At 44.4% G+C, this 18,020-nt stretch overlaps 1 protein-coding gene across 5 annotated transcripts in view; it reads left to right on the plus strand.

Annotated features, from left to right (window-relative positions):
• Positions 1-13,702, plus strand: part of LOC111253451 (uncharacterized) — a 129,366-nt gene extending 115,664 nt beyond the window's left edge. For all 5 annotated transcript variants that reach the window (XM_022812824.2, XM_022812825.2, XM_022812826.2 and 2 more), the window contains 6 exons: positions 598-660; positions 898-3,408; positions 4,822-5,079; positions 5,376-8,933; positions 9,199-9,542; positions 9,665-13,702. In XM_022812824.2, the coding sequence (XP_022668559.1) occupies positions 598-660; positions 898-3,408; positions 4,822-5,079; positions 5,376-8,933; positions 9,199-9,542; positions 9,665-10,045 (7,115 nt within the window). In that variant the 3' untranslated portion in view covers positions 10,046-13,702. The remainder of the gene's footprint in view (positions 1-597; positions 661-897; positions 3,409-4,821; positions 5,080-5,375; positions 8,934-9,198; positions 9,543-9,664) is intronic.
• The last annotated feature ends 4,318 nt before the right edge of the window (positions 13,703-18,020 follow it).

Consider the following 18,020-nt stretch of genomic DNA (forward strand, 5'->3'; position numbering starts at 1 on the left):
TTTGATTCGATGGTCAGGCGGCCGATGAAAATTACATACAATTTCACCTTGATGTCGAAAACAAACTGCAAGGACGCCCAATTATCGCAATATTTACTTAGGTGGTGTCCTTTGTCCCTGTGTTTGTGTCGGGCTTGTTAGCCACTAGTCCGTAGTACTACGTAGTAAGCAATACGACTGCTTCACTGCCCTAAAACCATCCGGGCGTGCTGATATATTTACTTTCTTCTTCTGATGATAATGCGAACACCCACTAGTCTGATAATTGCTTACATAGCGATGACCTTAGGGTCGTACTGATTTCACCATCTTCCCTCTTGATCTTCTCAGTGAAAAATCTCTTATCGACGAACGCTGTATATCAACATACTTTTACGGGAGCACATCTTCCGAATTGCGAGTATCTCTAATGATATTCGAGTACTACGCCATATAACTGGACTACTCTACACTACATATTGGTATTTGGGTCTATATGCATGATGAACTATATAGCTTATTTTGGGTGTTTAACAGTATTGATGGGTTAATAGCTAATATGTAATGATGTGTGGAGCACAAGTGCAAAATAATCATATCTATTTAATGTAACTTCAGTGATCTGTACTGCGGATACCGTTTGTCCAAAGAATCACATCTGCGAGAAAGGACTCTGCTTCCGTAAGTGTTTTAGTCATATGTAGGGAAATATCTATTAATCTATGCTGCCATATCAAAAATAGTGCCTGATTTCTGATGATCTGATCGTTTTGGACCTGCTTGAAGTACAGATCCAATGTACAGCCAACAGCAGCTAACAGTCATAGAGTTGTATGTATGTTCTATTTGGCGCGACATCTTCAGTTCTAGTTTTTTTTTGTACATGATCGCCTAATATATCACCCACTATTTTTCCAGTGGGCTGCCGATCTGACTATGATTGTCCATCCAGCGAACAGTGTTTGAACCGTCAATGCGTCAATCCCTGTGAGAGCCCTACAGCTTGCGGACCCCATGCAAAATGCCAGCCTACCAGCCATCGCGCCTTGTGCAGCTGCCTGCCGGGCTTCACTGGCGACCCCCAAGTAGAATGTAATAAAGTTGAGTGCGTCATCGATTCGGAGTGTTCACTCGGCAAAATCTGTCAGAACTACCGTTGCTATGAGGGCTGTCGGTCGGATGCGACGTGCAGAGATGACCAATCATGCATCAGTCGTCAGTGCCAAAATCCATGTACCTTCATGGGCGCTTGTGGAGCCAATGCTATTTGTGTAACGAAGAACCATCAGCTAACGTGTAGTTGCCCGCCGAAAACAATCGGCGATCCATTTGTGGAATGTATCAACGATCCTGATGTTTGTACGCGAAGCAGTGAGTGCGGCCCGGAACGTTCCTGTGACAGCGGTCGTTGTGTTCTTATTGTTGAGTGCCATCGCGACCCAGACTGTCAGCTCGGTCATATCTGTGAATCCCATCGTTGTTTCGAGGGATGTCGCAGTGACTCCAATTGTCCGGTGAATCAGGCGTGTCACAATGGCCAGTGTCGCAACCCTTGCACGATCCGTGGTGCGTGCGGGGTGCACGCCGATTGTTTACCCGAACGTCATCAGGCTCATTGCTTCTGCCCGCCCGGCCTTACTGGGAATCCACAATTCGAATGCAAGCGATCGCAGGATTGTCGTGTTAGTGAAGAATGCCAACCTGGCTTTGTGTGCCTGCGAGGACAATGCGCTCCTGCCGAATTCTGCGCCTCTGATAATGATTGCAATCGTGGCGAGATTTGCGAGAACACTCGCTGCATCGTGGGCTGTCGTTCGAATAGCGATTGCGATTTCTTCCTTGAGTGTCGTGAGCGCGTGTGCAAAGATCCGTGCGTTACTGGCGCATGTGGTATTAATGCGCGCTGTCAAGCTCTAGGACATCATGCTGAATGTAGGTGCCCGCAGAACTATGAAGGCGATCCCCGTGTGCACTGCAAAGAGATCCAAGTCGAGTGCCACACTGACAACGATTGCGGTCTGGAGAAGTACTGCGTCAGCACGCGGTGCATCTTCGGATGCCGCGTCGATGAGCACTGTCCATTCGACAAGGCGTGTATTCAAGGTCAATGCAACAACCCATGCAGCCAAATTGGCGCCTGTGGTATCAACGCACTGTGTCGTCCCCACCATCATCGTGCCGTCTGTACCTGCCCACACGACAAAGTTGGTGATCCCCGCGTACAATGCACAACAAAGATTGTCGTCCACGAAATTCGTACTGAATGTTCAACGGACCATCCGTGCACAGCTGGTTTCATTTGTCGCAACCATCACTGTATCCCCGATGGCTGCTCACACGATTCCGCGTGCAATCCCGGCGAAATCTGCGAACGACGCAAATGCATCCCCGGTTGTCGACGCGATTCGGACTGTACATTCGACAAAGCCTGCATTAACGCCCGCTGCATCGATCCATGCAGCGTTCAGAACGCGTGCGGCATCAATGCTCATTGTCGACCCGTCGTCCACCGACCTGTATGCTCGTGTGTACCAGCCTTTGAAGGTAATCCGTACGACCGCTGTAGTAAACCCGAGATCCGTCTACCACCGCCAGAATGTACTCGTGACCCTGACTGTACGCTTGGGAAGATTTGTGAACTGCAGCATTGTATCGAAGGCTGCCGAAGCGATGATAACTGTCCGTTCGATCGAGCCTGTTACAGCCGCATCTGTCAAAATCCGTGCCTTCAGCCACACGCCTGTGGTAAGGGTGCCAAATGTTTGCCAGCTTCCCATCGTCCTGTCTGTACGTGTTCAGCCGGACTCACTGGAGACCCCGCGTTCGAGTGCACAGTTCCAACTCAGGAATTCTGCTTCCACGACGCCGATTGTCCTCTGGGCCGCATCTGCGAGAAGGGCTTCTGCGTCGACGCATGCCGAACTGATGATGCTTGTCCATTCGATCAAGCCTGTATCCGAAATCGATGTCAAAATCCGTGCAGTTTCGAATACGTTTGCGGTCTCAACGCTGACTGTAAGGCAGCCAACCATAAAGCGGTTTGCCTGTGTACTCCCGGTCTTACTGGTAACCCACTTGAGCAGTGTGTCGAGGTACGGGAGGCTGGGTGTTACCACGATCGAGAATGCCCATTCGGTCAAATCTGTATAACCAAGGATTGCATCGAAGGCTGCCGAACGGACGATCACTGTTCGCCGCTGGAAGCTTGTTATCGTGGAAAATGCACTAACCTGTGCAAACTTCCAGGCACTTGCGGAACTGGCGCGACCTGCGTAATGGAGGCTCATCGACCTGTATGCAGCTGTGAACCAGGTTATATCGGGGACCCGCGTTTCGAGTGCCGTCTCTCGCCGCCCGAGCAGCCGAAAGAGTGCGAAATAGACTCTGAATGTCAGCTACGCCACATATGCGAATCGCATAAATGTGTCTGTACGTAAGGCCCACAACAACATTTGAACCTATTGTTTATCTGTCTAGTCAGGTCGCAGTGAGGTAATGACCCAAACCACTTCATATAAATTGATTTCAAGCGTAACCATAGGCAATATGCTACAGTTTATTTTGACTGCTGCCGTTATGCAATGAGAAAATCTTGTTTATCACGTGTATGCCTAAGTCACGGCCAGCAGAAGTATGTTCATATATGAGTCACTTAGAAATAAACACCATCAGTGCTTCATTTGTAGTATGTTACGGCGTAATGACAAATCGATGATGATATATCTAATAGGGCAAAAGTCTCGGCCTCGCTTGTTTTGTATGATTATGAAAACCTTGCTTATGTGTTTGAAGCGGAGATGTAGCCTTTATAAAGACAAGAAAATAGGGTTTGAGGTCGAAGGACGTATGCGCAATTCGTATCGGTATCATGGCTACCTTTATATAAAAAATCAATAGTACTCTAGAAAGTTGTCATTTAAGTTAACCTTTAACCGTGAAGGGACATGCCGACAAGAGGCCGTCTGTAGTAGTAATACCTGAACTTACAAGCGCCATCCTCAACAGACGATAGCTTTCGGTTTCCAAATTGCATGATGTGACCATAGAAAGTGCCTAACTAAATTGAATTATACAGTGTGACACACGAAACAAGCATTTTGCGACATATTAAAAGTAGTAGGAACCCAAGTGTACCGCTATCATGAAATAGGTACACATGTCGACGTATATTGTTTACAATTGCATTTCTCGAAAAGATGGAACATTTGCTACGAAGGTTATTAGCTCTGAACTTATTAATAATGATTTGCACAGATACAGTACAGTTTGTGTAAAATAATAGTCTTCTACGAACGTATATACGCGTCGCTGCTTTTTACCACATCTATTACAAGACAGTCAAACCACAGAATATCTAAAAATTATATGTACAATACCATGCATGATTTGAATAGTTGAAATTCGTGTTGATCAAAGCTCAACGTTGTAAATACTAGTTCGTCGACGTCCCAACTAATAGGCACAATAGGAAAGCATACATTATCAGCCCTGAAGTAGAGAACTAGGGCTTCGTCTTTAGGACAACACAGATTTGACTGGAAATATACAGGTTTCCAGTTTCGACACGTTAACGCCTCCACACCGTTAATAACATTGAAGTACCCTATACAGAAACTACACAGAACAGAGGAACAATGCAACGTCCTTGCGGAATATCAGATAGCAGAAATTGCGGCACACTTAGAACGTTTCCACCTCTTCCACAAATTAATTTCGTAATGACAGAAAGTCACTGAAAACTGTGGGGTACCTATTTGAGCCAAGCAAATTAATAGCAACAATCTACAATAGGAAACAAGGTGAAGTAGCATTCTTATAAAGTCTCTGTATTCTTTCCTTCAGTCGGATGTCGTTCAGACCAGCGCTGTGGTCTTGAAGAGGCCTGCGTCAACGGTATCTGCCAAAATCCCTGTTCTGTATTCGGCGCCTGCGGCCGTAACGCACTTTGCACACCTATCAACCACCACGCTGACTGCACGTGTCTGCCCGGGCATCGAGGCAATCCTGCCGTTGTCTGTGTTAAAGACGAACCGAAGCCTGAGTGTACACGCGATATTGAGTGTCCACTCGGATTCATTTGCGACAACCAGCGCTGCATTGGTGTGTATTATATAAGAAACTAGGTGAAGGGTTTTATGATAGAACGATTAGTTTCGCTCTGCCGATTTCGAACCCTCGCTGTTTCCCAGAACCGAATTTTACCTTTATAAGCTTATATCTTATTATAAATTATATAATTATAAATTAGAATTTTCATTGATAACAAATCAAGAAAGAGCAAGACATAATTCTAGGCTTAGATTATTTAAATTGATATTGTTTTCATTCATGTAAGCCGTATTTTTTGCTTCCTTGCGGCTGACCGTCTCTTAATGGTAATGATTTGATTTTTATAGAGGGCTGTCGCCATGACAACAACTGCGCAAACGACCGTGCATGCATGAACGGCCAATGTGAGCTCGTTTGCAGGTTGCCAAACGCGTGCGGTATTAATGCACTCTGCCAAGCCCGAAATCACCATGCCATCTGCTCATGCCTGCCAGGATTCCAAGGCGACGCTCGCACAGAATGCAAAGAGTTGCGGGAACCCGGACACTGCATTCACGACAGTGACTGCGCTGTCGGCCTCATCTGTGAAACTGCTGTCTGTGTGCCAGGCTGCCGCACCGACCATCACTGCGGGTTCCTTCAAGCCTGTATTCGTCAAACGTGCCAAGACCCTTGCAAACAATACGGAGCCTGTGGTCTCAATGCCGTATGCCGAGCCTGGAACCACGACCGTATTTGCAGCTGTCTGCCAGACCATACCGGCGATCCAAAACAGCACTGCGTCAAAGTTCTGCCCCCGCCACCCGAGTGTGTTCACGACACCGAATGCCATTACGGACGCATTTGTGAGCTGAACAAATGCATCGTCGGGTGTCGTTCTGATGTCAACTGTCCCATTGACAATCAGTGCCTCAATCGTCAATGTAAGAATCCTTGTCTGCGTTCTGGAGTTTGCGGACGCAACGCTATTTGCAACGCCGTACAGCATCGGGAACTTTGCACTTGTGACCCTGGCTACACTGGCGACCCGGAGATTGCGTGCGAAAAGGTTCCTGACGGATTCTGCCGTCGTGATGAGGAATGTGGCTTTGGTGAGATCTGTCACGCCTCGCGCTGTATTCCGGGCTGCCGAAGTCATAGTCAGTGTCCGTTCAACAAAGCTTGCATCAACCGTCTCTGCCAGGATCCTTGTCTCATCGGAGGGGTATGTGGCACGAACACGAAATGCCACGCAGCCAATCACGAAGCAATCTGCAACTGCCTGCCCGGGTACACGGGCGATCCGCTCACGCGATGCGAGCTTGTACCCAAGCCAGAATGCTACCACGACCTCGACTGCGGGGAAGGCTACGTTTGCGTAGATGGAAGGTGCAAGGACATCAATGAATGCCTACACGGCAGAGGCCCGTGCGGTCACGGCGCCATATGTAACAACTTACCCGGTAGCTACCAGTGCACCTGTCCAAGCGGTCTTATCGGAGACCCATACTATGAGCGATGTCGGCAAAGAGTTGAGGGCTGCACTCGTGACGACGATTGCAAGAACTATGAGGCCTGCGACCGAATTACTGAACAATGTTATGACGTTTGTCACAAACCAGGCGTCTGCGGACGCGGTGCGGAATGCCTAGGCCTCCACCACCGACCCGAGTGTACATGTCCCAGTGGGCTGCGCGGAAACCCGCACGTTGAGTGCTCCGTTGCCAGAGGCTGCGTACATCACCATGAGTGCCCAGGAAATCTGCAATGCCTTGGCGAGTACTGTGGTTGTCCACGGCCATTCCAGCAACGGGGCTTTTTCTGTATTCTCACTTCGCACAATTGCACCACCACCAATCCATGCTCCGAAAACCAGGAGTGTATCTATGACGGACCTGCACATACCGGTTTCTGCGTTTGCCCGCGCGGCTTTGTTCTCATGCCAAATGGCGTTTGCCGAGACATCAATGAATGTGACCAAGTGCCGTTTCCTTGCGCAACTGGTGCACAATGCTATAACAAAATTGGATCATTTGAATGTGTTTGCCCTACTGGGACAAGCGGAGAACCCTACCAGGCGGGCTGTGAGCCGCCGAAGGGTGAATGCACGACAGATCACGATTGTTCAGACCACAAGACGTGCAATGTATCTATTCTGAAATGCTATGACCCCTGCCTCGTACCTGATGCCTGTGGCCACAACGCACGGTGCCGAGCGATACATCACAAGGCTCAGTGCGAATGTCCTGCGGGTCATACTGGTAATCCGAAAATCCAATGTTATAAACTTATTGGATGCCCACATGAATTCCAGTGTCCAGGAAACCTATTGTGTCTTGATGGTTACTGTGGTTGCCCCCCTGATTTCAAGCATCGACTTGACTACTGCTTCAGGACAAGCCACAACTGCACCACGACGAATCCCTGCGATCGGCATAACGAAGAATGTGTTTACGTCGGCCGCAAGGATGGCTTCTGCGTTTGTCCCCGAGGCTTCCGCATCACACCTAATGATGACTGTGTCGACATCAATGAATGCGTGGAAATCACACCGTGTGGCCAGGCTGCCGACTGTGTGAATTTGCCCGGCAGCTATGAATGCGCCTGTCCACCTGAACACGAAGGAGACCCGTACAAGGGCGCTTGTTTGCGCATCGAGCCACCAAAACCACGCTGTATAACCGACGACGATTGTCCGTTGCACGAGGCGTGTGACCGTTCGATACCTGATTGCCGCGATCCATGCTTGGACGCTCCATGCGGTATCGACGCCAGCTGCCGCGTCCAGAGTCATCGACATTCTTGCACATGCCCACCCGGTTACACCGGTGATCCGCTCGTGCGCTGTGTGAAGATTGAGATCTGCGGCATCGACTACAATTGTCCCGGAAACCTAATCTGTCTCGACGATCACACCTGCGGCTGTCCCCCAAATCTGGAACGACGTGGCGACTTCTGTATCGCGGAATCGCGTAACTGCACTACCACAAATCCCTGTCAAAAAAACGAAGATTGCATTTATGTCGGCCCAAAGGATGGCTTCTGCGTGTGTCCTCGTGGATTCAGACACAATCCAGATCTCACCTGTACTGACATCAACGAGTGTATCGAACTGGCTGACCCGTGTGCGCGCAATGCACTCTGCATAAACACCCAGGGTGGTTACGAATGCAACTGCCCTCCCGGCACAGTCGGTGACCCCTACATTCGCGGATGTGAAAAACTCGAAGAAGGCTGCAAGAGTAATGAGGACTGCCCGAACGACAAAATTTGCGACAATGGCACCAAACAATGTATTTCGCCATGCTTCATCTGCGGCCCATCGGCTATCTGCACAGTCACCAATCATGTCGCACTATGCACATGTCCATCGGAGCTCATTGGTGATCCCTACGATAAGGTCCACGGATGCTATGTTCCACCACCACCTAAAACTGAACCACCCATTCAGGATACCCCACCAGGAGGTTTGGATGTTATGTGTCTCGCTGACGGAGTCCAAGTGCTCATATCGCTAGACAACTTCAATGGCGTAGTCTATGTAAAGGGCCACAGCCAGGACGAAAACTGTCGTCGAATTATTGCCAATAGCAACTCCCGTGAGACCATTGATTTCAAAGTTCTTTTCAACACCTGCGGGCTTGTGCACATCAATGGCGAAGCGTCGTTCGTCCTCGTTATTCAGAAACATCCGAAACTCGTCACGTATCGCGCCCGTGCTTACCACATCAAATGCGTATACAATACTGGAGAGCGCACAGTGACCCTTGGATTTAACGTTAGCATGATTACGACGTCCGGAACTATCGCCAACACCGGCCCACCACCTACCTGCCAGATGCAGATTTGCACAATCGATGGCAAGGAAGTATCTCAGGCCGAGATCGGAGACGATCTTTTGCTCAAAGTTACCGTTCAACCCTATGGTAGGTTTTATGATTATGAAAGCAGGTCGCTTATATACGAACTTCAGTTAACACATTCAGCCCCCACACACAAACACATATACACATACACACACCTCGTCCCTTTAGCGTGGTAGGCAAACTGTCGGATCACAAGAAAATGTCAATTTTTCATTCAGCAATGTCTATTTAAAGCAGCATTGTAAAGCTCGTATCGTACTCATTTCTCTGACATAAACCGACGAACAGTCACATTATATATTTCGCTCGCTTACTGTTTCGGTAGAAATCTACGGAGGTTTCGCTCGCGGCTGTATCGCCAAAACTATGGAGGACGACGAGGAAGTCCAGTACGAGGTAACCGACAACAACGGCTGTGCGACCGACACCTCGATCTTCGACAATTGGAGTTACGAGCCCGAAAGCAAAGTTCTCATGGCACGGTTCAACGCTTTCAAATTTCCATCATCAAACAATCTTCGATTCCAATGCAGCATTAGAGTATGCTTCGGTTCCTGCCCGCCTGTTCATTGCCAGGGCGTTGACGCTTTCGGCCGTCGTCGCCGACGTCGTCGCCAAGTTGGAGTGGCTGGAGGATCAGACCTCAACCCCGGATCAATCGGGTTTCAGGTGAGCACCATGAATCGCCTAATTTTCTTTTCTGGTTTGTTTACGCCCTTGAACAGTGAGAGTATGCGATCCACCATGAACAACAAATAAAACCAGCATTTGATCTCTGTCGGCTTTTGCAGGAGGGCCAGCTTCGTGAAGAAATCCAGGTGCAATCAAATGCCATCTTGACGTTCGAAAAGAAGGAGAATCAGATTGGTCCACTGCAGGAACTCAACGAGAGTCCGGCCATCGAAGAGATTGATACAGTGTGCTTGCCGAAACTTGGCCTTATAATTTCGCTTATTATCACTACACTGCTGGCACTCGTAGCCGTCGCAGTAGCCATCTCGTGTTGGCTAATGGCTTACAGGAGGCGGGCCCGCGCCCCTGGGCCACTACCTCACCCGGCCGAGTTCCCCAACCCATTGTACACGACCCCAGAACCAACCATAGCTGAGCCTGCACCAGACTACTACCAGTCGCCGCCTTCGAGGCTTAGTGTTAACTCCCGCATTCGCTAAGCCTTTGCTTGTTTTGCTGCGAACTTAGCCTCCCCATAAAGATACACACTACACCAAACATAGATATGTAGGCGTCACCTCTGACGAGTCTGCCAGGATGATACACGCAACAAAAGGGCAAGGCAAGCAGAAGAACTTAACAACACACGAAAGCAAACTGTTATTTTGTCGGTGGGCGTGAAATCGGTACTGGAAGTTACCAAGCAGAAAATGATGCGTTGCATGAATAGACTACTGCCAGATAGATTCCATAATGAACGCCGGCTGAACACAAAACTTAAATTTCAATAGAATGCAAACACTTAGAGTAGTTACGAAAACGCAGACACTCGGTAAAGGACTGGAGAAAGCTGCTTGATTATAAAAACTACTTTACTTGTAACGCAGCAGGCAAGCAAAGCAAGATAAGCCAAAGCTTTAAGCAGAGATATGATAAAACGTAGAAACAAAAACGAGCAAGAGGTAGATAGGGACAGAGATAGATAGAGACTTAGCGGAAAAAGAATGAAAAAGATAGAAAGTAAGGGAGGACGTGGGGGGATTCGACAGGGATGACGGCCAGTAACTATATAGAAGACGTTAGGTCAACAGTTCATTCGATCGACATTGAGCCCCGATTTATTTAGTATTTTTTTTTTTTGTAATTTACAAAAAATATACCACTGATGAGATGAACGATAATATTCATATAGATCACTAACGAAATAGGATGGGGTTACTGATTTTGTAATACTGATTTAATGTTGAACGCAATGGATAATAGTGAATAATATTTTTTAGAGCGAACTTAATAATGTATCATTATTTATGATAAACTAGTAGCAGTAATAGTAGTAATAACAATCAAATTTCCATGAGGATCACAATAACGATGATACAGATAATTCTAGCGATAACGATGTCGATACGCACATATAACACGTAAAGGGAAAAATCCGCTCATGATTTAAGGAAAACGTGAGGGATGCGCGAATAAAAGCTGCCAGAAACAAGAGAAAAGTAGCATATAAACAAGCATTTGACATTTTTTATTGCTTTTGGCATCACCTAAACCAAACTGTTGAGTAGTCAACAATTCTATCATTATTAGTAAATTTCCATCAGTTTCACACTGAAAGCGTTTGGTAGCTTTTTCGAAGCTGACTCCACCCCTGAAGATAGGCTTTGCTTAAAGAAAAAAATTACCATTATTGTCGTCGTTGCTATTATTCAAGCCAATCACTTCGTACAGGCAACTATAGATAGCATCTGTGCCAAATGTCACACTATTTATTATTTTTAGTGTCGATGATTTATTTCATATAGAAGACACCCGGTGCACACGTAGGGAAGCGTAAGCAGACAACACAGACAAATTACAACGCTGCCACCCTGGGACTAATTTCCCGTTTCAAAATTATAGTGTTGTTCCTTCTCTTTCCTCCCGTCCAAATTGATATGCTTTGCTTATTCAACGGGCTTTTTCGTTGGGGGACATTAAAGTTTCACTGAAATTTCAGAACGTCTTTTTCCTGGCACACTGTTATAGGCTTCAATATTGCGACCGATTACAGCCTCGGGCATCTCTGATATGGACTGACTACGCTATGTGATAGCGCTATATTGCAATTACCCCATGAGAGATCATGATGACTCTCAGTGGACGGAATGGCTAAATGATTTATGGGCAAGCTTCATTAATGCTTACTCGAGAATTCGAGTGCGGAAATAATAGCCAAATCATTGCTATAAGCGGGGCCAAAAATCATTGCGATCACTCTTTTCTGCTGTTATTTTCGAGCTTATCCCGAAGTTACATTGTCTGTGCTTTGCACAATTTCGAAATTTTCCATTCCGCCATCGAGATTATCCGTACAATACGATACATATATTCGAGCCGCCAACTTTTCGTGAAAATCGACCACCAGAACGTGCATAGTAGTTCCAGAAGACGATAGCCTACGAGTGCGTGTATTGGTTCTATAACAGGTCCAGTTGTACGGAAAGGGTGGTTATGGTTCTCTGTCGAACAGGAATACGTTGCCCTTTGCACAGCAGCTAGTTTATTTGCTTCTATGCCCATAACTTCAGCTTTCACATTAACAAACGGCCTGTGATAAGAAAAATAGCTAAGCTCCCAATATAGGTAGACAATAAAACATAGCGGACATGATGACATACGAAACTTTAATACATGAAGGCTTAGTCCGAGAGCGTCAAGCACATCCAATATTTGAACGAATTTATTATAATATCTGCTATACGGAAACTACGTTCATGAGTCAAGCTTGTCATGAAATCCCGTTTTTTCTTTTTTATTTGGACCATATTTATTGGAGAGGGTAGATGAATGGTTCCCAAGACGACGCACGGTGCTCTCATGTAGAAGCTCGAGTTCAGAGCAACGTTCAATACCTGCCTTTTTTCTTTACTATTATTTTATTATTAACGAAATACTTAAATAACGTGCAAAACTAACTTCAACTAGCTAGAAGATGCAGAGTCGTGAAAAATAGGAAAAATCAACATGTGCTGCCGACATTTGGGCAGCTAGTGTCACTATTAGGACGTATACGGACAGAAGACAGACAAAACACACGAACATTTCCTATACAATTTGCCATTTTTTATTATGTAGTTGATAAGTATTTATTCCTAATTCTAATTCTTATCTTAATATTGTATAGAATAATAGGCAGACGTGTATTTTATGTTGAAGTTGCCATTTTAAATTTATTTTTTTTTTCATAGCTAGGTAAATCTGTAATACACCCTAAAGTATGCATTTTATTACATTATGCATAAACATTTACGAAATATTAATAAAGTTGTATTGAATGTTTTATGTTTATATAATGACCTATATTCATCATAATACTATATATCTTACCAAAATAGATCAGGTCTCAAGGTAAAAATTCGTGAGGCTGATAATCTTCACACGTTTTCACACGTCTGTGCTCTTTTTGTGCACCTACTATTTGTTGTGGTGTAGAAAAGTTGTGCTCGCAATTTTGCTAGGTCTCGTCGTTTGGCCTGCAAAAATGGGACCCTGATAGAGCAATAGTAAAACAAAAGATTGTCCTACTCCTCTCCACTATTGTTTCCCGTAACATTATACATGATGTATGTAGAAGGTGGCCATCGAAGTGACTGCCACGCGAACCGCGGTACATTGCCCTCATGTTCACTATGAAGTATAATACTTCTTCAAAGCGAGCAATTCAACTAATGTGAATTTTCGTAATGTTTATATAATGATGGCGACCGAGTAAATTACCATTGTAGGACAGAGAATCAGTGCAATCTGATCGATTCGGGCGCGTCACATTATCAAGCAATGATAAGCGTAAGTGATTTTGCCATGTGCCTACTTTTACTCCGGTATTGCTATGCTATTACTTCCACATGATAAACATGTAGGACGGTTCTGAGCTCATAACGAAGCGGACACTTCTAGAGACAACGCGCATTCATCAGTAATAAATTAATACTACTAAATAATATAATGTCTCGGATAATTAGCGCTAATCATTTCTGTAAATGATAATAATTATAGCAGGAGACCGAGAAAAAAATAGATAGTGCGCTTATAGTTCATTTTCGAATCACACATGTTAAAATGTGGCTTAATGTGACAATCATGACTTCCAATAAAGTATGTGTGTATATTTATAATGACTGACTTAATTATAGAGTATAAGTTTACTGAAGAATTGGAAAATATGAAGTTAATAGAAACGGCTGGCATCTGGAAGATCGCTCTAATTTTATAGAAGTTCCACTTCTTCGATTCTATTGACTGAGATGACAATTTACTTTTGGGCTAATTAATGCATTTGTCGAGACGTCGGAGAGCATCATTGTAGAACCGCAGTCAATGTTAATGGCCTAAAGGATCTGCTTCAGCTATATCCTGTCGACTAGATGAACAGCAGTGAAGATCTCTCTACCGAAAAAAAAATAAACATATCTTCACCAATTTATATCTTCTGCTAGATAAGGGTGGGCAGTACTGGGCCTCAATACCAATAAAAAAATTCAGCGCATAATCATTCTCGTTCACTAACACATTAGAGTAACATGGTCAAGTGCCATTGGCCACAAGGCATTCTTTCAAAAATATCGAATAAATATTTCATTTTACAACGAAATGTGCTTTTACCGTGGAGCAGCTTGTCTTATAACGACCTCACCTGATACTTTATTGACAAATAAATCTGACATCATCGATCTCAGCGTTTAATTGAATCTAAAACTTTATTTGCTGCCGATTAGTCACCTCATCATCCGTTTACTATGAAAAAGCAGCAGCTCGTGATAACACAACGAGGGTCTCGAGTTCATCTCCTACAAGAAAAAAAAAAAAGTATTTCAAGGGTCCCATGTTAGGTGCATGAAAACTAGGGGGTTAATTTTGGTCATAATGGTAATGTTTAACGTCTATCGTGCATCTTTTCTCGCGTGTAATTGATCGTGAGGGTCGACTGGATTATTCGAAACACAGAGACCCTTCTTGATGTCACAGGTACAACTGTGATCTCTGAATCTTGCTGTATCAATGTAGAAGAACTTTAGCTGTTGCTATTCTGGAATGTAAGATGTTTTTTTTTTCATGTAAGAAATTTACAGTTTAGAAATTTAAGTTAAGAAAGTTAGGAGTATCCTAGGGAATGTGTACCCGATTAGCTATAACGTCATAAAGAATTACTGGGGAAGGTGCTATAGGTATGCATTCTAATCTCACATTTTGTTTATGAACTAATGCAGCTCTGTTTCACAGACTGCCTAAGATGAGTACGTATTTTTTTTTTTCGTATCTATTTTAAGATATTTTCACTCACGTCCCAGTTTCATCAGCCCACAGATCTAGACCAGGCATTTCTGATTATCAGCGAAATCTTTTTCAAGCATCTCTCTGATTAGCTGATCTAGATTTAATTTTGCATGCATAGTTGTTAAACATCAATGAGCAATCTTCATGGCAAATACATTTATTAGTTGTACCTTTTATAACTCAAAGACAGAGTGTGTCTGAACAGATCCTCTGTGCGACGAAGGCTTTTGTCACAGAAGACCCCACAGATCTATGTTATAAATCTGTCATATAATACAGATAAGACGTAAAATTAGATCAAGTCTAATTGTATGTCCACTAAATCTTTTCCTTATTCACAATGGCCATAGCAAAGTCCGTCTGTTGGCGGCCTCGTATGGGAAACTCGGAACTCCGAACGGATTTTGTCACAAAGTCTGTTAAATGTACTACTTCGCCTTGTAAGCATTTCGTTCAATATGAATGTTCTGTGTGGTCAGAATCTGTCGAAGCATTGCCTGTAAATTTGCATTACCCTAAATAATCTTGGTACCGATGGCTTACCAGAAGCAATCGACTGTAGGACACGCTACATTGCGTATTGTCCTCGTTGACACATAGAAGCAACAACTGAAACCACGAGTAACTAAATCTAGACAATATGAGGGCTTAAGACATTTCTCGATTTGGCTTTCCTCGATTCGGAATGTGGCGTCTTTTCGTCACACGACCACACTACATTCAGGAGGCTCTTTTGGGAACTCGAAGTTCTAAGGTGTAGTCACTTTTCCTGCGGTCTTTAAGCTTCCAATTTCCGTCCTGGAACTGTTTTTAGCGACCCATTTCGCCCACACCTTCCTCTTCGAAAATAGGAACTCGATCAATGAGCGCTCGTCTCTAGCACCAGTATTTTTCCTTCTAGATGCATTACCTATTGTCGATACTGAATTAGCTTGCAGCCTCTGAAGACTTGGTCGACATATTTACAAAGGTTTCTCTGTCAACATTAGCTTGTCTTCTAGCTATTTACTGTTCTTGAGCCACTAAATATGGCGCCGAGCGAGCCAATGCAAGTTTTCTTGGCTAGACTATTTGTTGGCGGGAAGGGGAATGTGTCTAGTTAATCAAAAACTTCAATTAGGCTATACAAGTTGGTATTCGCGAGATAATAGGAGGACTGCAATAACAGGATGGAAAGGAATCGACGGCTCAACATGTGGCTGAAACAGTACACAATAGCCGCGATCAAAATTAGGCTGTGAGCATGAAGAGAGTATATCTAAATGGCCACTGGCATGTACAGGAATACAAGAGTTATCTAAAGTTATCATATGAGAATATTTTGCCTTCTACTTTGATTGTCCGTTGAGGTAAAAGGACCTTCATCACACGCGAGCAAAGGAAACATAAATACATGGGCACACCTGATAATGTAGTGAAAATGAATGAAATTCAGATTTCGCTCAAGGTGTGCGGATTGAAACGCAGAGAAAGTGGCGACATTGCGAAAGATACTCGACTAAATACGTAGAAAGGCGAAATATAGCGGAATGGGAAAACGTAAGTTCACTGTGTTTCTTTTGGAACTAGATGGAACATGTACATTATTAGAATAAGCGAGTATAACAATATGTCGCACCGAAATGCTCCACCGCCAATTGCTGGATGAGCCAAACTGCACGCGATTAAACGGAAAAAAAAAATCGAATCTTATTTAATATGAATTGTAGAGAAATCAACGAAAAGAAGATCGCGTTTTATCGATTTGGGCTTTGGGATTTGGGCGATTGGGAACATTATTCGTTATGCCGTTACAAGGTGACATCTATTTAAGCAAACGCTAAATTACCAAAATCGGATCAAGCGTATGTTCAACTAGACATAGACAACAACGACCGTATGTTCACGCTATTTCAGGGCTTCACGCGAATAAGTTCTATAGCAAACATCTATCGAGTGATGCCAATAGGAAGGAGAATATGCTCTAACCAAGCTAGAGTTAGCCTGTTTGGACGCACAACACCAAAAACATTTCTGCCTGGTGTCTAAAGCTGCAGGCCAACAATGCTGAATGAAAATAAACGGCAGATCGTCTAATATGCACCACAAAAGTATAGGAAAACATTTAGGTGTTAACTTATAGTGTAGACCTAGCGAATACACAACAGCCATATGGCAAATTACATACGTGCATCGGGAGCTTGTTGGCTCGTTTGTACTACGAGCGCGTACAATAGTTTTAGCGTGCCTGATGGCAGTCTATTTTCCTATGATAGAAGGACAGGAGGATACCATGACGAATAGGCACAGACATGCTGTAAAGCTATTGCTTAAGCTTTGAAGCCCTTTGAAGGTTAGATTGCTCTGCCTAATATACAAATTGCTATTTTAGATTAAATTAGTGGCAGCACAGTTGTGAAAGAGATAGTATGGATCCGCATGATGTATGTGTGCATAGAACACTAGTAAAGGGTTCTTTCCGTATATGACTGGATAATAATCATTTGGCTAACTGTCAATTTTTCCTTTGTTCACTTTTACAATCGCAACGTACGCCCGGCTAAGCGTTTTATGTAACAATAATTTGGTCAAATCACAGACGCCTACGCGCGACGTGGGTACGACGCGAAGGGGCTACTCTATTTTAAATGCATTACCGTCGGTGTGTCAGCAAATGGTCACAATAACATATGATTACCACGCAGTTTCGTAGGCCTGTTAGGAGAACTTCAGATAAGTTCAGCAAAATTCTTCCCGACCAAGTCTGTGGAGTGGAGTTAGTCCTTGATGGCATAATGAAGAGGCCATTCTGACGGCGTACAGGTGTCAAACAATACAAAAAAAAGGTAAGCACTTTTTCCTTGAGCCTAGGCACTGTCATTTCGAGGCAATCGCTATTTCATAGAATTCTGTATAACGCCTTGACAATGCAGTGAACATTGATCAAGCTTCTAGATAAGTCAAATTCAAGAGACGTGAAGCTGGAGCCGCTGGACACTATTTTATAAGTAACTGTCACCTTTTAGAAGATTAAAATTACGTCACTTGTATAAAAATGCTACCAAGCAATTTTTGTGCGACGTATGTGTGACTCCGCGTCATTTTTATGTGTGGCGCCTGTTTGATCTACTGAAGTTTCAAGTATGTAATAGAAAATTTTCAAACTGATTAATCTATATA

Source organism: Varroa destructor, unplaced genomic scaffold (assembly GCF_002443255.2).
Source record: "Varroa destructor unplaced genomic scaffold, Vdes_3.0 BEIS01000006.1, whole genome shotgun sequence".
In the NCBI taxonomy this organism is placed as follows: Eukaryota; Metazoa; Arthropoda; class Arachnida; order Mesostigmata; family Varroidae; genus Varroa; species Varroa destructor.